General features: G+C 42.5%; 1 protein-coding gene across 3 annotated transcripts in view; it reads right to left on the bottom strand.

Annotated features, from left to right (window-relative positions):
• Positions 1 to 22,559, bottom strand: part of PITRM1 (pitrilysin metallopeptidase 1) — an 87,158-nt gene that overhangs the window by 16,026 nt on the left and 48,573 nt on the right. For all 3 annotated transcript variants that reach the window (XM_085883769.1, XM_085883771.1, XM_085883770.1), the window contains exons 14-20: positions 19,510 to 19,644; positions 19,185 to 19,323; positions 18,661 to 18,774; positions 7,150 to 7,282; positions 6,655 to 6,775; positions 6,373 to 6,449; positions 6,040 to 6,205 (exon numbers count right to left, since the gene is read on the bottom strand). In XM_085883769.1, coding sequence (XP_085739895.1) covers positions 6,040 to 6,205; positions 6,373 to 6,449; positions 6,655 to 6,775; positions 7,150 to 7,282; positions 18,661 to 18,774; positions 19,185 to 19,323; positions 19,510 to 19,644 — 885 coding nt within the window. The remainder of the gene's footprint in view (positions 1 to 6,039; positions 6,206 to 6,372; positions 6,450 to 6,654; positions 6,776 to 7,149; positions 7,283 to 18,660; positions 18,775 to 19,184; positions 19,324 to 19,509; positions 19,645 to 22,559) is intronic.

Raw genomic sequence — 22,559 nt, 5'->3', positions numbered from 1 at the left:
CATGACTTTTTCCAAAGTCAAGGAACTTGGTGCTCTTCTGGTTCACAGTTCCAGACCCATGGGGACCAACACATGTTTCATACCCATCCCTATCATTTCCAGTCGATGCATTGATATCCCCCAAGACTAGAAGAATATCTCGCCTGGGCCACTGATCAACCACAGACTCAAGTGTGGCACAGAATGCATCCTTCACGGTGAGATCACTCGCCTCAGTCGGAGCATATACAGACACCAGGGAAATGACCCACAAGGAGTGAAAAATCCTCAATCTCATAATACGCTCGTTAACCGGTGTTACTTCAATTATCATTGAAGTCAGCTTATTGGACACAGCTACAGCAACTCCTTGGGAATGGTAACCATCAGAGCGACCAGACCAATAGTAGGTGTATCCACCCGCCAAGATCTCGCCACTATCTGGTCTCCGAACCTCAGAGAGTGCTGCAATACCGATGTCCAAACACTTGAGCTCAGATGATAACAAAGACAGGTGATCATCCTCTCTTCAGGATAAGACATTCCAGGCACCCACCCAAAGGGACCGCCTCAGGTTAACCCATGGAGACCGCCATCTGATGGACGACACTTCAGCACCACCCCGACACACACTACCACAATCTGACCCGGGAAGGTTACCCATTGGTTTTCCTCCTATCATAAAAGAGTGCGGGTCCTGAAGCATTTGCCCCAATCCAGTCATCCAGTAAGCTGCCCTGCGGAGGGCAACTGCACAGGAGGTACTCCCACAGAGTGGGTTTTCAATTTTCTTGCTTCAAAAAGGAAACGCCTTTCTATCGGGAGTTTCTCGCTACGAACTATTTAATTACAGAAACATGCTTTTCACCTTACTTTTTCCCATTATTGTTGTTTGGGGGAGGTGCGGGGGGGGGGGGTGGGGGAGAAGCAAGACCCATTTCCTTTGAAACAGAGCCATGTTTTAATCAAGACAAGGAAACTTGGTTATCAGACAGGTATTTTCCTGATGACCAGAGTCTTCTCTTTTAAACCAGAGCCATGCTGATGCCTCTTCAGCAGCCGACGACCACACCTTCAAAACTTTCGTTGTCTCCACTTGTCAGGCCAAGATTTTTTTTTTTTTTTAATAAGGGGAGAGGCCGACCAACTAACTAATCCCCTTACTCCAATTTCCACATTGAAGAAATCAGTAGCATATCCTTCGTTGTGCATCCTCGTTATCAGGCACTCATAGTTACCTGTTTTAACTTCACCAACTGTTGACATCTGAGACCCAAATGGGACTCACCGACACCTTGGCTTCTTTGCAATTTCTCGAAAGGAAAGACCTACACTTTTAAGGGTTATAATGGTCTGTCTGTCTTCCTTTGTTAATTGTCTTTTTCTCACCATTATAATAGCAATATACTACTTCCTGCAGTGCAATATTGTCCAAATAATGCTTCAGAAGTTGTAGCAACACAGTCGTTCCAACACTGCTTTTTATAAAGACAGAGGGTTTGTAACTAATCAACAAAAGTTGGGACACCTGCAGGAATTGTTTGCATCAACTTTGAAGGCTTGATTTACTTCCATTGCTGCAGAACAGCTGCAGTTGCTAACCCATTACTTGTTCCCTGAAAAGGGCCTTTTTAACACCTGAAATTTACATTATTTTTCAGTTTGTGGTAACCAAAACTTATTTTTTAACCTCTGGCAGTTTACCGCTTAGCTTTATACCATTTCAGGTTATTCACTGGACTTGAACTGCTTGAATTTCAGTAAAAACTGAAAAATGGGGGGTGTTCTAAAACTTGTGACCGGCAGAGTAATAAACATGTATATATATATATATATATATATATATATATATATATATATATATATATATATATATATATATATATATATATCAAACAGTAGCTAAGTCGGTAAAAGATCAGAGATCTTATTGTTGGACCTCACAAAAACAGAACGGACAAATTACTTAACCCCACTTTGCACTTAAATGTCCCAAAACGACGTGCTTGTCAAAAATTAATATTTATTAACGATTCCTTTTTTTCCTTCTGCCCCAATGTATTAAAACAGGGGGTCTCCTTAATGGCTGGTCGTGGACAAAGCTACTTTTGACATCCCCATGGGTGTTCTATTTCTATAAAGTAGTGCACTATGAAACTTGAAAAAACAACATGATAGTGAAGCTGCCCTGATTTTCTGCTATTCATGCCTCCTATTTTTGTTTGCAAATTTTAGTCTTCCAATCTGTGAGGAACTCTGTCTAAATTATCATCCTAGTGAAGTTTCAAACAATCTTAATGGACATTGAGTGGATTACGTGAAAATCTCTTCTATAAAAAAATAAAATACAGCCTGGTTGTAAGTATGCTTTTTGTATTTATACAAGATGTAAGGCTCATAATGGAGCTGCCACTCACGCATGGACATACAGATGAGACACAACACAGTATTAAAGGTTAATTTCACTTAAATTGACAAGGATCACTCAAGGTTGCTCCTCCAATCAGGAATTAATCACTAATCCGGTTTTCATTTTGTTGCGTGCACACACGCACACCTTCAGGGAAAACCAATGTTATTTTTTGGCGTACAAGTCAATACTTTTTCCCCCAAGAAGTCCGAGCCTCGACTTGTACTCAGAATAGACTTATCTATGGTTTAAGACCTTAAATTGAATAAATTAATTACGTTTGATCCATCCCTTTCAATCCTAATGATATCTATGCATCCTTACTACGTCATCTCAAAATGACTCCAGTAAAGTCACGGAAACCATGCATGACAGTATTTAAGTTGGAAGTTGTTAAGTTTGCTGAGGATAATAGTGGAACATGGCTGCGCACAGGAAATATTGTGTCAGCGAGAAATGTGAATGGGGCTGGCATAAAGCGAAGGATACATTGGGGACGACCAAGAAAACCAAGAAGGTTAATCAATGGCTGTAAAGGTAGGAGGACAAACATTGAGTGATTGTATTACAGTGTCAGGTGTTCATGTTTATCAAGGAGTGGTGAACTGTGATAAAATGGAATGAGTTTTGAGTTAGTGCTGATGATGATTACGTAGCTTGTTTTAAATACTGTACCTCTAAATGAAAGCATACATGTTGAATAACTACCAACATTCCTAATCTTTCCAAAATGTCATCCCACAAAGTAGTCCAAATAATATTCATGATTTGGAAGGAAGGAGACAGTGATGTGTTTTGACAATGTCAGGGAGGAATTAACACCTCCATTGTTCTGACTGATTGAGAGTTTGGCTCACTACCAAAATTGATCTATCTTCATCTTGTTCTCCAAATCAACATACTGTATCTATGAATGAAGGAAATAAAAATGGGAAGAATAGTCAATTCCAGTTGTACTGCACCGACTTGTATGCCAAAAAATATGGCAACAACTTCCAAATAAGGTATGCCACATCTTCTGAAGACCAATTCATGAAGTCAATACCTTTCTTTGCCAGATCAAAAAGACAAATGTGTAACAGCATGAATGCACAACAACAAACTGGATAAAATATTTGAATTTTTTCAACAATCTGAAATTCATTTTCACAATTTTTGGAGTTATTTGAAAGTGAAACTGATTATCGAATAGTAAAGTCACTTTGTTTTGTTGAATCCTGATTATTGCACGTCCCAAGATTTGCATTTTTTTTTTTTAACCGCAAATCGATTCTCATGGAAGAGTTGATGACAGAGAGGTGAGAGGATGACATTTACAGCGGAGCAGAGCAGAACTATCAAAACTAGAGTAGGGATGAAGAATTGGACGAGGAACGCACAGACAAGCAACATATGGACAGGATAAGAGAACAGAGAGAACTAGAGAGTTCGTAGAATACCTTACCCTACACAGTCTTGAGAAAAGGGGCATGGGAAGGGTCTTTTAAACTCATGGGAAGCATTTCAAAGCATGGTTTACATTAGCTTTGTTTGTGAACTTTAAATAACAGGCATGATGGCAACCATGCAAAGCCGATGGGTCGAATGGAAGAGTCCAAAGCTAAACTCCACCGCCTCAGAGTGCGCGGAAAATTTGATTGGTCGAGACAGCGTAAAATGTTGGCCAGGCACTGTTAAACTGAGGGTTTTTGGAAGTGAAAACAAGGCGATTTGTGTTCTACAGTGTTCAAGTATATAGTTCAATTACATTTTAAAAAAGTTTTAAAGGCTGTATGAAAAAAAAAAAAAACCAAAACGATTTATTCGGAAGTCGGAACACCACCTTATTGAGCACATTGTATGAGTTCTTCATGCCTGTGGTTTGTGTCCTTTATGATGTCCTGAAAAATAGCAAGTTTACTGTTTGGAATGATTTTCAATTTTGTTTGATTGCCAGACAGACTGAAGTGATTGTTCTACTGCACTGTGTGCATGTGTGTACGAGACTCCGTACAATTTGCCATATTCAGAGGCAAAGTACTGCTCAACTGCAGGTTTGTGTTCCAGTGTTCAAAATATAAAACTTACTTGAAATTTAGTAATTCCTCGATTTTAGAAATGGGCTCAGAGAACAGACAGACATAATGAACCAATTGCTTAACCCCGCCTTGCTCTACGCAAATGGAGTAATCAAAGGATTATCCAGTCATCTGTCCTCTGATTATCCAGACATGAACATGGCGTCAGGGTATTCAGTTGTGCTCTCCAGCATGAACAAGCGCTGGATAACCAATGAGGGTCGTAATCGAGCAGAGCACTAGGGCTATCCACATGACTTTGCGCTAACAGTCTCACTCATGCGCTTCAAGTTACAAGCTGGAACGTCCAGATCTGAGTATCTGTAATGGTATGCCACGTTCCTCCCGTTTCCAGTTAGTCAAAAAGGAAGTGGTGGTCGTTGGTGGTGGTTACTGTGGTTGAGGCGTTTGTAGCGGCAGTGTAGCGGAGAGTTATGGCATGGTGGTTGTGGCTGTTAACGGTGAAGGTAAGCGAGCTTGTCTTGTGGTCTGATAGTGTGGTGATTTTTTGCAAGGAATGTTGATGGTGAATGAAATTTTGCAACATCGGGGTTTGAATCTGGTGAAATCTAAGAGGGAATGTCTATTGGATAATGACATGTGATTTGAATCAGAAATGGTGGGTATATGCAATTGACCTTCCCCTGTTGCTATGCTCCTTGGTGTGCATGCGTACATGAAGGAAGGAGAGGTTTGTATGTGCAGCCAAGCAAAATAATGTAAAGAATGAACAATGGGTAAAGAATGGAAAGAAAAACACAACCTAAAGCCCTCGCAATGCTTACTGTCCCATAAACCCACTACACATAAGGGAAGAGCCACCAAAAATGAACACAAATGAAATAACTGTCTTGGGGCCACTATATGTTGTGTGCCATTGCCTCGGGGGAGTGTCGGTTTCGCAGAACCACAGAATATATGCCTAGTTTTGGCTTAGTGATTAGGGTGGTGGGTTGGGATCCTATGCTCCTGAGTTCAAACCCTGTTGGACGCTGAATTAACACCAGGGAGTTGACTCAACCTGTCATCCTTCAGAGGTCGGCAAAATGAGTACCAGTGCACTGGTAATAGGGGCAATGCATCAGCGGCATATCCGCGCCCCTAACCAATGATGCAACCAGCAGCCAAAAAGGCTGCACAGGAAGGGAAGGGGTATGTCGGATTTATTAAATCTGGTATTGGTGTGGCGCAAGCATGATGGGCCAAATGGCCTCCTCCTGCGCATAATTTCCTTGCAATTTCCTTGTAATATAAAACCAAGTTGAAAAATATTGCAAGGTCAGAGTTTCGTTTGTTTTTTGCAGTTCTGTTAATAATGGCATGCCGAGTCAAAACGAAATCAACAAACACAAGCCACGTCCATGCTTACTTGGAGTTAAAAATGGGACATTTTATGCTTTGCCAACAATAATCTTCCCTTTTATCAATTGGGAAATTTACATCGTGGTGGTAGGAATCAAACAACAACAAAAAACAACATCTCAATGTGTCAGGAAAGAGGAAATAATTAATCAAACAAATATTTGGGATTATTTCCGTTTAAAAAATAAAAGTAAAATATAAGAAATACATCAGCCCTGCCTGGTGGCTCACCTGTGCCAGGCCTTCAATATTTTCTCGAATATCCCCTGCGGGAGTCAGAAGGCGGGCAGCACGGGTCATAGCATACATGTGTCCGCAATCCGTAACTCCGTTGGCAAGCTCCTGTGCTGCCATCAGCAAAAGTGTCTTCAGGCGATCCAAGTCCTCAAAGATGGAGCTGGCATTTTGGAAAAAAAAGCAAGTCAAGAACAGAAACAACTGCTCAGTTGATTGAAATTACTTGACTCCTTTAAATAGGATTATACAGCAGGTGTTTTCACTTCAAAGGCACATTTAATTTATTAAAATACCTGGCACTACAGGGCAAATCCTTCATCCTTTTACCTGGTGAAAATGTCTTTCCACAAGTCCATCATTTTATCAACATTCTTGTCAAGGCACATAGAAGAAAACAAAACGCCCTGCAGGAAGTAACAGCACAATTTAAGGTCAGAATGGTGACTGTTGGACAATGTGGAAACATTTGTATATACAGCTGGTTTTACAACAAGTGATTACGGTTATCATCAACAGCGCTAACCTCTATAATGCACTGTAGATTCCCTTTCATTGTTTCCTCCTCCACTTTGTTGCCATATTTGTTCCATAATAATGTGTTCCGAGTACCTGCTCATATGCATCTAGGGATGAATGGTCATTTTGAATGCACGGAGTCACATTAAGATCACCAGTTGTTAGGTCCATCCGCTGTGCCAGCTGTCGGTAGTCCATGGACGCTAGACCCATCCTGGGGACGAAATCAATGAAAATATTCAGTGAAGTTGATCTCACCTCCAGAGATGAAAGACAAGTGATGAGACTGGACAACACAATTAAATTACATGAGCACAACCTGAAGTCAACATAAACATAAACACGGAAGCACAAATATAATGCAAATTCAAGAAGTAAAACTCCTACATTAATGGCAATAAGAAGATATTTTGGATCTTAGTAGGTTATTCCTGTGGTATAGTATTCCCATCTTCGACAGATCAATTGCTCTGGAGATTCATTGTTAATTCTCTTCTGAGATTGAAATAATATATCCCCCCCACCCCCATCCACATATGGACATATATAACATTTATTTACCACCATTCTCAATTCCAAACATCTTACTTTGTAAGAACACTGCAAAAAAGAGGCAAAAGTGTCTTCATTTCTCCCGTTAGTGTATGCGAGTTGATGAAGGCTCGAAAGTACACCACGCCGTTAGTTGGTTGGTCACAGCACAGAACGGGCACACCACCACCTGCAAACAAATAATATCCTCATCATCGAACAACTTATAACATTCCTTGAACGAATCCTACATTATTTTAAGAATGGCTGAGTTTCACGAAAAAAAAAATTGATATCAACCATTTGTCCTCAAAGTTCAATGGAGATTCAAAAAAAAAAATTTGTAAGTGTTACCAACCATACTCAATTCCACGGCAAGAGGTCTCGAGCCTCACAAATGCCTCGTCTCTACGAGCACAAACACACCGACCGAGTCTGTGCCGCACGGTGTATTGTTACTGCATTCACATCACCACAAACATCCGCTCCCTTCGGGAGCATCAGCAAATCGCCCCTGACACCTAGCAGGGGGTAGATGCTTTATTCGTGCCAATGACCTGATCCTGGGTCTACCCACTCGTAGGCAAAATTTGGTGGAGATCGGCCCAGCCCTGTATTTTTTCGATGATTTTCACATGTACACACACACACACACACACACACACACACACACACACACACACACACACACACACACACACACACACACACACACACACACACACACACACACACACACACACACACACACACACACACACACACACACACACACACACACACATACATACATACAAACAGAGAATTGCCTTGTTTAACATAGCATCTGCAATCTAGTTCAACACAAAAGGTTAAAAATGAGTGAAAGTGCTTCCAATTTGACCTGCACTTTTGTGTATACATTTGGTCCTCAATTTGTACTCATTCCATTTGCATTTTTTTCGACTTGATGCCTCAGACAAAGTACTGAACAATTTTCTATTTAGGGTTCGTAATTTTCGAGTTAACACTTTTTTAAAAACACAACAAACCATAATGCCACTTGGTAGAGCGCATACCTCTAGGATACCTCTGCCAGGCTGAACAGTCCAAGTAAAGTTTTGTATCCGACTGATAGGCCGGATCTGAATCCGGACTTGAACCAAAATTGAATTGGCTTGTTCTCGTCACCAAACCAACTCACCCACCAACTTTTGTCATAAAACCACAACATTTTGAGATGTCTTGCTATATCGTTTTGGCTCCATTTCTCAATGGTGAAAAATCACGTGTAAAAAGTTTAAAATTCTCATATCCGATTCTGGATTCGGATAGTCACCAAAATCGAATCAATTCTTCCTTGTCACACACCCAAACTGTCCGCCAAGTTCGTCCAAATCCATCTATAACATTGAGATATCGTGCTCTCTATAGTTTTTTGCCCTGTCACTCAATGATGAAGAATCAATGGTATTGTCCCAAGTATTCAGCCACTCCTGCAACACCTCATCCATCTTTTCCCCATTCAATTGTGGCCCCCACAAGACTTCATCAACTAACACCGGCTCTTGTTCTGTTACACAAGTTTCCAACTCTTTCACTAAACGAACACCCTAGTGCTGACAAAATCCAAATTCCTCAACCTCTTGTTGCATTCTGGCATCCACACAAGCACAATAGCCCTCCAGGTCCTCATTTACTTTGTCAATTCTTTGATTTGTTGACCCAATTTGTCCTTCCAACTTTTCCCCTAATTGAGTCTCCAATTTCATCTTGAATTCTCCCAGTCTGTCCTTCATTTGGAGTTCCACTCTTTTCTCTATACCACCAATTCGTATCCCCAGTTCCTGGATTATTCCCTTCTTAATTTCATTCATTTGATCAGTGATGCCTTTTATTTTCCCTTCAATTTTGCCTTCCAATCATCCATCCTCTTCCCTCATTTCCTCCCTTTGTTCAACAATTTTGTTTCTCATTTTCCACGTTATTCCTTTGTTCATCAATTTGTCCCTCCTCCTCCTTTCATTTGTCCCTTCAATTCACTGTTCATTCGTTCCATCTATTTATCCCTGCATTCATTTTGGCTCTTCAACTGTTCCAACATGACCCAGAGAGCCCATACACACGTTTTCTGGCTTGACGGCTCAGGAATGTGGAAGGTTCCTAACCTATCCACAATAACCAACTGTACCCACAGTTCGCTTCCTTCGTCATCACTATCTAACACAAAGAACGCCATCTTGTGCGTGTCCGCCATTTCCCACACACGTTCAATCTTCTCAGAAAAAAAATATTGTTACGGATTTTAGAATCCGGTCCAATGAATGCACCACACATCCAGGTCCTCAGACAGTTATTTCCTAAAATGCATGTTTAGATTAGCCCCATCCCCACGTCTAATGGGATCTTGAATGTGATGCCTTGAGAAGGGTAAAGGATAGATCCCCTCTCTTATGGGAAGCTTTTTTCTCTACGACAGACACGTTTACACACATTTCTTTCATGAGCTCTGAAGCCCGCCCTCATTTTTCCTCAGCAACATTCTTTCGCGAGCTCCGACACCCACCTTTTTTGAGAGCGCACGGGTCGTCATGGTAACTATGCACCAGTGGGGTGGGGTGAGCTTGGGGCGGACTGACCGGTGGAGACGGCCCGGAGATATAAAAATGAGCGAGAGGTACGTTCTGAGAGAAAATCGTGAGGAGAGAAAATTGTGAAGAGAAAATCGTGAGGAGAGAAAATCGTGAGGAGAGAAAATCGTGAGGAGAGAAAATCGTGAGGAGAGAAAATCGTGAGGAGAGAAAATCGTGAGGAGAGAAAATCGTGAGGAGAGAAAATCGTGAGGAGAGAAAATCGTGAGGAGAGAAAATCGTGAGGAGAGAAAATCGTGAGGAGAGAAAATCATGAGGAAAAAGAAAAAGCAAAAGGAGAGAGGAAAAAGCAAAGGGCGAGAGAAGCGAGTAAGAAGCGGGTGTCTGACCAGCGTAGACGAGACATTTCGTCCTTCCCAGTACTACGGCAAGCGAGCGTGTGGTGCGCGTGTGGGTGTGAGCAGCGCCGCCAACAAGTGAGGCACAGGTCGGTCAAGAACAACACCAGGGTCTAAACCCACGACGGATGATCTCGGTGCTCTCCAGACTTCGATTGCAGTTCAAGGCTGCGTTAACGGAGAGGGTGCACAGCAAAGCTGGGTGCTGGCGACGGACATGACACGCACGCACGTATTTCAGGACGTTTTTGCTTCACGAATGACTTTCTGGTGAGCGAGTCGATTCTCCCCTCCGCTCCCCCTGAATGATCCGTTGGGTACCCTTGTCTGTGTTTAGCTGTAAGTCAACCCCCGATAAGCATCTGCTCTTTGTCTCTTTCCTGGCATTTTGATTGATTTTGCTTTGAAATTCATTCTGTATTTACCTCAGACAATAAAAAGTTCTTTTTATTTATTTGTTTTATTGTTAATAAATTATTTGTCGATTTCCAACCTGTCCGTGTTTGTCCTTTCCTACCATTGGTGGAGCATTGTTCGAACCGAGATAGACTGGGAGGTAATGACCACAGATTTGACCAAATATCGTCGGCACGCACCAGCGGTTAAAACGCTCGGCCGCCCTAATTAAAACCTAATCAGATAATATTGGTGGTTTGCTGAGGGCACGCTCCCCGCTCAGGTAACCATGTGACCTCTAGTTAAACGGAATAATTAGACGGTGGACACTGGAACTCGTGGTTCACTGGATGGCGTTAGTGGTTTTAAAACAACCCACCATACCTTAATGTTAATTGTGAGCGGTGGCCCCAGGTCAGACTCCACAGAGGACAACCAGGGATTAATCCCCCTGAGCGACAAGATGGTGTCTCAGTACCCGTGGCCACAACAATATATTTCCCTTAAATTCCAAGCATTCTTTTCTCTTGACACCAATTAACTAGACAATTTGTACCTCGGTCACTGCAACCCCCTCTCCCTCAATGGTAGAGAGGTGATAGTTTAAAGATTTAGATTCCCCATTCTTTTATTTATTTTAAAGCTTAGCTCGCTCCGACACCAAATGTCATGGTCCCAACGAATTTTGAAATCCCACTCCTGATCAACAATCCCACACTCCCGACTTCAGACATGTCCATGCCGGTTAACACAGACCTGGACGGATAGCCGAACGGTTCCACCTTGGATGCGAGCACGTGATCCTTGGAGATTATAGCTCACGTGTGGGATGGAGGGCAGCAAGGACGCATAGCAGACGGAAGCACGAGGATTCAGACTTGAACCCACAACGAATAGACAGACACAAGCAATCGTAATAAATAGGGTTTAATGAACAGAAATCAAATATTTATGTTGGAAATAAATCAAAGCATGATGTAGTAAAACGTGAGGTAAATTCAAGCCGTCTCCACACACAGTTACAAAAACAGACAAGGGGAAAGATAAAATAAAAGAAAATCCCTCCATTTATTCGGGCACTTAAATGGGCGTCCAGAGATGATCTTTGAGGAGCTTGGTGATCGAACCGCATCATCGTGCATGGGAAACCACACCCAAAATGGTGCCGAACCGCTCTCTGGTTGGGAAACGTACGTGGTAATTCACACCGGTGGTCCTCCTTCGTTAAGGGCCACAAACCTTCATACAGTTTCTTCTCACGAACGAACGTGCCGACCCCGCTCCTCTCATAGACCAGGTCCGCTCACAATGACAGCCCATCTTCCTCCTCAAACACCACTGGATAATGTCGAGTTATTGCTGAAAGACGCACTCCTCTTCTTCTGTCTTCGGAAACGTACAACTTCATGACTCGGCAACCATTAATGGCAAGCATTTTGCTCCAGCATGTGGGCAAATCACACAGCAAGAACACGAAAATTGTGCAGCTGTCTTTGGCGTGTCGGGAAGAAGCCAGCAAGCATGTCCCCTTCGTCTCCACTGTGTACCTCACCCAACTATCTGCTTTTGAATCCTCCCCTCTTCTCTCACGTCACACCAACCAATCCCACACCTCGGGGAATGGCCTACCAGTTGTTGTTGTTAAAGCATCATTCCTCTTTATATCCGGCTTTGTAAATGCAAAAACGCAGAAAAGGGTCATGGGGCAATCACATACTGGGAGAAATTAGCCTTAAACCCTACCTAATTACTATAGCACCACCCCCCCCCCCCCACCATGTGGAACACGTAACAATCATAAGCTGACAGTTTTCCCGACTTAAATTGCATCAAAACGTCTCCTGCTCATCCACGGACCATGCCAAATGATACAACCCTACATTTACTTTGAAATTCTTCCATCTACCCCACAAACATAACAATACTTTTCTCTCATTGTCGATGCAACTCATGACTTGGCGCACGTAGAAAAAAACCGTTTATTCTGCGCTATGTTCACTTGAATGATGAAAATAAGAACTCCGAGAGTCAAGAAAGATTCCTCGAGTTTGTGGATTGCAATAAAAAAAACAGGTGAAGCGATTGCAGGACTAATCCATGATACCTTCAAAAAACACAACATACCAATTGCAGACTGCCGTGGCCAAGGGTTTGACAGTGGAAAAAAAAAACAATAGCGGCTCCTACAAAGGTGCTCAAGTTCATATTCAGAACGACAATCCGCTAGCCACATACTCGCCCTGTGCTCGTCACAGCTTAAATCTGTGTGGCGTTCATGCCGCTGAATGTTGTCCCAGAAGCAATTACGCTCTTTGGAGTCGTTCCAAAACTCGACAATGTGTTGAGCTCCAACCCGCATAGATGGGAAATTTTGAAGGAAAACGTTGGCTCCTCTCTGCACAGCATGTCATACACGTTGGTCTGCCCAGGTAGACATGGTTGAGCCTTTTGCAATTCACCTTCCTGGAATAAAGAAGGCCATTGAAATAGCACAGGATCTGAAGCAGAGCAGAGACTCAATCTGACCTAAACAGCATTCATACCTACGTGAATTTGTTTTGAGTGTATCCTCATGGCCTCTATTGGTTCACAAAAAAAGTGAAAAAATATTTTCACGAAAAAAATAAGTGACCACTATATTCGTTATTGTTGTCTGTCTGTCTGTCTGTCTGTCTGTCTGTCTGTCTGTCTGTCTGTCTGTCTGTCTGTCTGTCTGTCTGTCTGTCTGTCTGTCTGTCTGTCTGTCTGTCTGTCTGTCTGTCTGTCTGTCTGTCTGTCTGTCTGTCTGTCTGTCTGTCTGTCCTGAGCATAGCTCCGTGGGTTTTGATCCGATCCTGAAAAAAATTTGGTGGGAGGTCTATTTCATGATCTAGTTGTGTTTTCCCAAAAATGTGCGTGGTGCGCCAATTATGGGCAGAGCCACACCCAAAAAACATGTGTTTTTAGGGGGTAGCCGATTTCAATTTGCATCTTCTCCTTGGGGGTTTGTCGAATCTGACGGGTTTCAGCATTTAGTTAGCCCAATGGCAGCTGCATAGCCCCACGGAGCTCGATTTTTCATTTTCGTCCCAAGGTCAAGGCCACAAGGTCACGAACTGAGAAAATTGTGAATTGTGTTTTTAGGAGGTAGCCGATTTCAATTTGCATCTTCTCCTAGGGGGTTTGTCAAATCTGGCAGGGGTTTCGGTATTTGGTTAGCCCAATACCACCTGCATAGCCCCACGGAGCTTGATTTTTCATTTTCGTCCCAAGGTCAAGAAGGTCAAGGTCACAAGGTCACGAACTTAGAAAATTTCGAATTTTGACATAAAAATCATACGACCGCCGAAACTTTGAGAGCGAGGATGACAATATTTTTTATGCATAATCTTGAGGTCATTCCCCACCTAAAGTCTTGAAACCATTTTGCTCTATCTCGAACACCTGCCCGTGGCGCCCCCTTCAAGTTTGTTTTTACGCTGATTTCATCAATGTATGGATAATCCGAGGTGTGCGAAATTCCATATAGCCTATATGACGTTATATTGTTCCTGGAATGTTCCAGAGGAAGTTTTGCACCAAAGGTCATAATCTTTGACCTTTGACCTTTAAAGTTCACAAAGGTCAAATTTTCAAAGTTGTGGGAATCTAACCGGGTTTTCGACCTTCTTCGACGAACTAGCTCCAATAAGCTATAGCACGTATCCTGTTTCCTTATTTTAAAGTCCACAACATTGTTTTGTGACCTTTAAAGGTTATGTAAAGGTCAAATTTTGAAAGTTGTTGAACGAAACTGGGTTTTCGACATTTTGCAGCGAATAACCTGTCACTCGCATCACATCATGTTGATCATTTTTTATAACTTGGTCAAACATTATCACATTGTCTCATCCTTGACTTCTGAAACAATCTACATCGTCAAATACCGCTCGTGAACCATCGTCGTCTTCAGACTTGTTTGTTTTAAAGTCCTCATGGCAATCAGCTTCAGGAACACAGTTCTGCAAGCCAGAGATGTGACATCCAATGTAGAGGTTGAGAATATAAAAAGGCAAATTGAGGACCTCAATCTGAGGACTTGGTATGGCAACCTCAATGATGGTGCCAGAGAAAAGATGAAAAAGTTGGCAGACGAGACATTAAGCAAAGAGGTGATGGATTCCAATCCAGAAGTTTGTTTCAAGCGTCAAATTTCCAATGCTCTTTATCTCCGCCACCGACGGTGAAGGAGGTTATGTTTTCACTCCTTTCTGTCTGTTTGTCTGTGTACAGAATATCTCAAAAAGTTGTGGATGGATCCCGATGAAATTTTGTGTGAAAAGAACAAATTGATTTTGGTGAAGATCCGGATCTGGATCAAACTACTCGAATTTTTAAAGTGATTCTTCACCATTGAGAGAGAGGGCTCAAAAACGATATATAGCACGATATTTCAAAAATTTATTGGGCAAGATATGTTCTCGTGGATCAGGCATTGCAGGGCGGAGGTATGCGCTCTTCCGAGTGCCCTTCTAGTCTGGACAATGTCATTGGAAACATGGCCAGGCGTTATGAGGCAACATTTGGTGTCATGTGGAAATCCCCAAACTTGAACCAAGAAGAGGTATGCAAACAAGCTGGAGTACTTTGTGAGAAGTACAGTGTTGATGTTTCTACGCATCTAGTATTCTAGTGGATGAAATAGAACACTTAAAAGCAATCCACACAGCCAATCTGGGACAGACACCTCCATCACCACTTCAACTGTTGAACAATCTCCACGAGTTAAAACTCGACACCTTATTCCCCGATATCTCCATCGTGCTTAGGATCTTCTGTACCTTACCGGTCACCATTGCACAGGCGGAATGCTCATTCGGTACACTGGCAAGAGCTAAAAATGTCCTGAGATTAACCATGTGTCAAGATCGACTGACGAGTTTGGAAGCTTGTCACTGGCGGTGGAAGTGCTTCCAGCAAGGAAGTTGAATTTTGATGCTGTTATTGAACTGTTCGCTATCCAAAGCCATGGAGTGTTAAAAAGGTTAAGTGTGTTGCACTCTTGGTTTCACTCAGAGCCAAAGATACAAAAAGAGCCAAAGCTCTGAACTACTGTCCACATATAAAGATACAATCACAGTCCACGCTCAATTGTTCTTTCCAACTGAAAAAAAAGGTTTCAGTTCCTCGCATGAACAATGGTCAGGTCATCGCCTATGTAGGTACCTGTAGACCTGACGTAACAATCGGCCCCTCCTTGTCCAATTATTAATGTCCATTGAGGTAACTGGAGATGAATTAGTGTTCATCGTGTGCATGACCATCTCATTCTAAGGCATGCTGGGAGTTTTAACTGGACTCTCTGGCAAGGGTAACCTACTCAATCCATCACAATTACCATTAGCCTTCCACGGTTTATACCACAGCGAGTATGAATATGCAGCGAGAACTATTCCTCAACAAATGACTCTTGGAGATTCCATCTAAGGAATGGGTCAGTCCTCTCCCAATAAACCCAACAAGGGTTTATGATCGCTGTGAATCTCCAAATGGCGACCCCAAATGTGTTGATGGAATCACTTCACTCCAATAATGTTTTGAGCCCTCTCTCTCTCAATGATGAAGAATCACTTTAAAAATTCGAGTACTTTGATCCAGATCCAGATCTTCACCAAAATCTAGTTTGTTCTTGTCACACAAAATTTCATCGGGATCCATCCACAACTTTTTGAGATATTCTGTACACAGACAAACAGACAGAAAGGAGTGAAAACATAACCTCCTTCACCTTCGGTGGCGGAGATAAAAATGACCAATAATGAAAGACCTCAAAAGGTACGGAAGAAGAAAAAAAAATTGAGAACCCCTGGCCTGGAGGTACGCACACTTGACTCCAAGCTGTTTAGCCAGGGTTTGAATCCTGGCCAGGCTGTGCTACCTGGTGTACTTCAGCGTATACTATATGGATATACAAAACTCACAAGCATATGGCCATCAAAATAAATTGACAAAATGGACTCAATCGGTCTGACAACAGAAAGGAGTGCAACAAATTTTCTTATTCTTTTTCTATGTTAGACCACATACTTGATGATGATAACCCTTGCAAGTATTCAGATCTTTTTTGTGATATTTTGTGACATGGAACCCAGAGGTAAAGCTGGTAAAGGGTCAATTTCTGCATTGCAGTAAATAATAGTAAACTCCACTAAGTTCATCAGATGAGACAAATGAATAACACACTCATATTCATAGTGTACGATTCTGTTTTACAAGAGAAAATTAGGAGAGAGAGAGAGACAGACAGACAGACAGACAGACAGACAGACAGACAGACAGACAGACAGACAGACAGACAGACAGACAGACAGACAGACAGACAGACAGACAGAGAGAGAGAGAGAGAGAATGCCTGTGTACCTCCTTACAAAATGAAGTGCTTTATGGTTTGATTGAATATTTTAAGCATCGGAGGTCAAATGAAAACGCATGTCAGCACAATGGACTGTGGAATTTTAGAGTGATTAACTGGCAAATTTCGATCGACAAAACAAAATGTATAAAAACATGGAATTGTTAAGTTTGTAAAGTGTGGGCCGTCAGGTTTGCCTCGAGTAGACGTTTGCACACTCGCAGCTGTCTCGCCTTAGTTAGAATCCTGACCTAGCCATAAACCGTCATCCTGGTGTTTCACAGGCAGGGTGAGTCATCGATTTGTGTGTGCCATCCTTCGGATGGAAGTTAAACTGGGGTGTCCCATCTGCCAGCATTAGTCGGTGGATGTTAAAGATCCCACAGTGTCCTTCACGAAGAGTGGACGAGCTATGGCCAGCACCCTGAACAAATTACAAATTCATGCTCCGACTGATTGCTCGGAAGGCAACATCAAACCACCCCGAATCAAACTCTTTAAAGAGTGTGGCTTGTATTTTGCCCTCTTTAAAGACAACGTATAACATCCAACGTGTGCCAAGTAAATTGCTTTGGCAGCAACAATTCTCTGCAAAGAGTACGGTACATCTCATCATAAAGTGTGCAGAAAATAAATAGCCTTATCATTGGTGATAAAGGAAACAAGGTCTTATCTCATGACAATGTACACAAGGCTTCAAGGTCTCACAATGGAATCCAGGAGAATTTGACGAGTTTGGTATTGGGTCGGTGTGAGGGGGGCCATCACTACACTTGGAGGAGGGGGGAGGGGTAAAACTGAACAATCAAAGGTACTTAAAGCTTGCACTCAGCCACTCTACAGCAACCAATTTGGATGTTATAATTTCAAATGAGATTAATAAATGTGCCCCCTCTCTAAGAGTGCCAGCCCCAGCACCCTTCTATCCTTTGTCCCACTCATGTGTGATGCCTTTGTCTCCTTGTTCCCCTTTGACCCTATCAGCTTGTTGTCGATTGTTTTGCCACATGCTTGCTTTTCCTCCCATCCTGAGATCTTAGCAAGCAAAGATAACAAATGAAGGGGTGGGGGATGAACGACTTTCTCCCATTCCAATATAGCTCATTTTTGGCATTGTAAATTAATCGTTACTTTGAATCTTGAACTGCTTATTAAGGATCAAGTAGAATTCGGAAAGAACGCTATTGTTACATATCATTCTGCCAGAATGTATGTTTGCATTTGTCATTTGTTTTTCCCTCACCCCTTCCTTCGCCTTTCCAACGTCTGGCCATTGGTGATGTATGTAATTTAATCAATGGTTTCATGGATTCTGGACTTTTATAAAGAGAGTGGGTGGGATGGAGGGGTTTAAAGTAGCATTTATTTTTTACGCGGAAGGGTATGTTCTCCATCACCACCCCTCGACCCCACCCAAAGCTCCAATGGTCGTTCCGAGTCTGATAGTTCTCTGGTGACCGTCAAAAAGGGCACCGTCTCGAAATGGCTTGAAGAGCAAGTGGACATAATGATGCTTCAATGTGAACTTGATGACATTACGACAACACGGGCATCAAATGAACCTGTGGCTTTCATCCTGACTGTTCCGGCAGTCCTACGAGGAAGATTTTGTAGGTTCTGGCTGAGGTCTATTGGCAATATGGGTGAGTGGAGATACTACAAACTCAGGACAAATGTAGTGTGGCTATACGAGTACGGCACTTGTGGAAACAAGGCACAAAAGGCTGTCAAAATAGTGCTCCTGCCCTAACATTCAGTATAAACCATTCACCAGGTTTTTGCCATCGAGAAACAAGCAAGTTGAGAGAAATGATGAAAGGCCAGACAAACCCACTGGTAGTTTTAATGTGCATGATGGTAGGTGAGATCTTCGGCTGGACATCGACAGTTCGCAGTGTGGGCAGGCAAGACGCGTCATCTTTGTCCTGCTCCCGCTGCAGATGAAGGCCTGAAATTATTCAATCACATGTTGTTTGCTGTTCATGGAAATTACATTTGAAAGACAGCAAACAACATTGAAAGTGCAAGAATCAACAAAACAAGAATATCTTTTTCAAATAAAATCATACAAAATAAAAATTCCAAAATCAAGCCCAGATTTTGGAATAGTTTTGGAAAATCATTACGAGTACTTCAAAAAGTCACATGTGTTCTGCTCAAGCAGGCAGGCTCACTTCACAAGTCAACAATTTCTGAGTTATTATCTATCTATTCATCTTGCAGTCATGACTCAGCAACTTTGAAGATCAGTTGTTAAAACTGTGATGAAAGAGGTCTTGTCAGAAGGCAAGTACAGTACAAGACGTTTGGCTGAAAAGTATGTGGAGTGCTCTGAACATTAAGCACTTGTCCAAGTACCTTGTTGAACTAGGTGAGCTCGTTCATCCACTCCAAGGCTAGAAATCTTTGCTTGAAGCTTCTCAGCCTCAGCAGACAGCTGGCGCTCTCCAAAAGCTGCCTCTGGCAACATCGTCAGGACGAGACGATGCTTGTTTTGCTGGCAAAAGCAAAGACGATGTACGACACAACATTAGTCTCACGTGCAAACAAAATCCTCCTTGGAAACCCTCCCAATTGAGCTTGGAACAAACTGCAACATACAATTGCAAACATATTGTCCGAGTCTGAAGAAAGTAAATAATGCATTCATAAAACAAAGATTCAAGTATGTGTGCATCCATACCTGTAAGTAATGAGCCACTTTCTCCTGCAAGTACTTGGGGTTATCACGCAGGCAGGCACGAAGACGCTGGACATGGTCCTCAACCCGCAACACTTCCACAGGGTCACCGTCATGATTCCAGGTGGAAGCCACTGCCTGCAGAACAAAGCATACACAATGCAGTGATTGTAAATGAAGAGAAAAATAATGCTGAAGCAAGCAAACCAGTCAGGCACAGGAACGCCACCCAGGTGTTACTCTCTGACAATATATAGTCAAACTTTCCTTCGTGACCACCTTCACAAAGCGACCACCTGTTCATAGTGGCCACTTAAATTTCACCAGGAGAAAACCTGTGTTAAATAACCTGTGCAGAATCACCTAATGCAACCAGCAGGCATTTGCTTCCCTTTGTAAGCTCAAATTTGTACACATTTGGTCATCGATTCCATTGTAAATCAGTAAATTCAGTCAAGTTTCCATGGACAAAACAATTTTCAGACAAAACACACCGACAGATCTCTTAAGACCTCTGCAATCGATACCAGACTTTGTGGTGTAATGGTTGGAGTGTCTGCTCCGTGTCTGGGAGGTCGGCGGTTCGAACCTCATCGTGGTCATACCAAAGACTTTAAATATGGTATGTGCTGCTCCCTTGCTTGGTGCTTAGCATTTAAAAGGAAGAGCACAAACAAACAATGCTGGGAAGACAATGGAAAAAAACCCCCAGAATAACCGGTGAGAAAAGCGGCACCATTGTTGTGACGTTGCTGGTACCCTGAGTATCTCAAGACGTGACACCACTTCCCCAAAACTCAGTGACGGTGTTTGTCTCATTTAATAGTCCTGTGTTGTGTCTCGTCTGTATGTCCATGTGTGCAAGATGAGTGACAGCTCCATTACAGTCGTAGATCATATAAAAAGAAAAAAAAAATTACATTTTGGAAGATGGAACTTCCAAGTTCCATGTTTCAGTGCATTTGCATTTTATCGTTCATCAATTCTGTATGCTCACTACTATAATCTGCTCCAATTTGGATTTCGTTTTCAATCTTCAAATTCAGTGTGATAAACTAAGGAATTCATCCTCTAACTCAAACTATGGCTTTTTTTATTATGAATCCAGGGAAGTTATCGTGTCATCAGCTGTAGTTGGAGATAAAAATGGAGGTAATCAAGATCCACAGCCAGCATAAGATGAGCTGCAGAGTGATCATCGGGACGCTCAACATGCGAGGCCATCGCCGCGGAAAGACACAGATACAAAACACTGTGAAGAGGAAGAGAGACAGGATGGAAAAGTTTGAGGACAATAAAAATTCATGAGACAGGAAATGAAGAGATCAATGCATTGCTCCATGAGTGGTTTAAGGACTCAACTGTGAGAATGTTTCCTGTTTCTGGTCCTTTGTTCTAAGAGAAGGCCATCACAATTGCCAAGCAGCTCAAGGTATCCAATGGGTGGCTGGAAGCTTTCAGGAGGAGACATAACATCGCCTTCGGAAAAATGAGTGGCGAGAGTAGCGGTGTTGACAGTGCTACAGTGAAGGAATGGAAAGTCAAGGTTCCTGAATTTTGTGCTGGTTATGACCTGTGTGACATTGACAACATGGATGAGACTAGCTTTTTCTTCAAGGCATCAGTGGACTTGATGCTCCATAACAAAGGTGAGGACTTCCGTGGGAAATGGTACAAGGACGTTTCCCTGTGATGCTATGCACCAATGCTTTGGATGAGAAAGGGAAGCCTCTAATCAATGAAAAGTCCATCAAGCCATGTTGCTTTGGAAAGCTGCAAAGGAAGGACGTGCCTGTGAATTACCACACTAACAAGAAGCATGGATGACGAGTAACATCTTCAAAGTGTACGAGGAAACTCGACCACAAATGGGATACCAACACAGGAGGATCTTGATGTTGCTAGACAATGCCCCATGCCATCCTCACCTCCAACTGAAGAACGTGAAGCTTCTGTTTCTTCCCACAAACACTTCTTCAAAAACAAAGCGTATGGATCAAGGGATCATTCAGTCATTGAAGCTGAAGTTCAGGAAGAGACAGCTGAGAGGCATCTTGCAAAAACTTGAGACTGAAAGACACTTGATTTTCTGCAAAATAATGTTCTTAAGCCATCGATTGGATCCATCAGTCATGGAGGGATGTGGATGAGATAATCCACAAGTATTTCAAGAGCTGTGGAGTTGGAGCTTCAGATGCCAATAACATGGAGGCAAACGAAGATGAGGATGAAGAACTGGACCCTGTCTACAAGAACACCATCCAGATGTCTCTCAGTGAACTTGTGGCTGTAGATGCTGGAATTGCAACGACATCTGACAATCGGCTGGTAGCTACCATTGAGGATCTGCAGCGTAGGCAGGCTGACAATGACGAGGATGATGATGATGATGATGATGATGATGATGATAATGATGATGTCAATTTACCAGTAGAGAACAAGATCAAGAACCTCCAGGAGTTTTCTGCAAGCCTTGCTGACATGAAGGCTTTTACAGTGCTTTGCAGGAGAGTTGCAGGGACATGGAGGAAAAAGGATGAGGCCAAATTCTTCAAACTGCACCAACATGTAAAGAGATGACACTGCGAGACTTCTTCAAGAAAGTAGAACACTGGAGATAAAAATGTGACTGCCAAAATGACACCGAGTGAGAAATGAATTAATCACTTTCGAAAATAATTGAAATAAATAAAGGTCACCAAGGTAGGTTTGCTTTCTGTGTACTTGTGCTTGAATATCATTGCTGTACTGCAGGAAAATGGTGGCCTCACACCTGTACGGATAGACTACCTGTCCATAAAGGACACTTTTTCAATTCCCTCAAGTGGTCTCTCTATACAGATCTGACTGTATAGTCTTGCTAATCTGGAAGCCATGAGCACACAACATACAGGTCCTTTAGATCAGTTATATCGGTAAGTACATGTTGCCAGTTAGGGTCCCGACCCTAGTCTAATGGGTAACTAAATGTTCCTGCGCTGTGGAGTTATTTTAATAGTCAGGTTTTCTTTTCGTTCATTTTTACACCACCGACATCAACGCCGACGACACCG

Source organism: Eptatretus burgeri, chromosome 6 (assembly GCF_056783735.1).
Source record: "Eptatretus burgeri isolate ZD-2024b chromosome 6, Ebu_testis_v1, whole genome shotgun sequence".
In the NCBI taxonomy this organism is placed as follows: domain Eukaryota; kingdom Metazoa; phylum Chordata; class Myxini; order Myxiniformes; family Myxinidae; genus Eptatretus; species Eptatretus burgeri.
The sequence above is the reverse complement of the archived record's forward strand: the minus strand, read 5'-3'. Positions and strand labels throughout refer to the sequence as shown.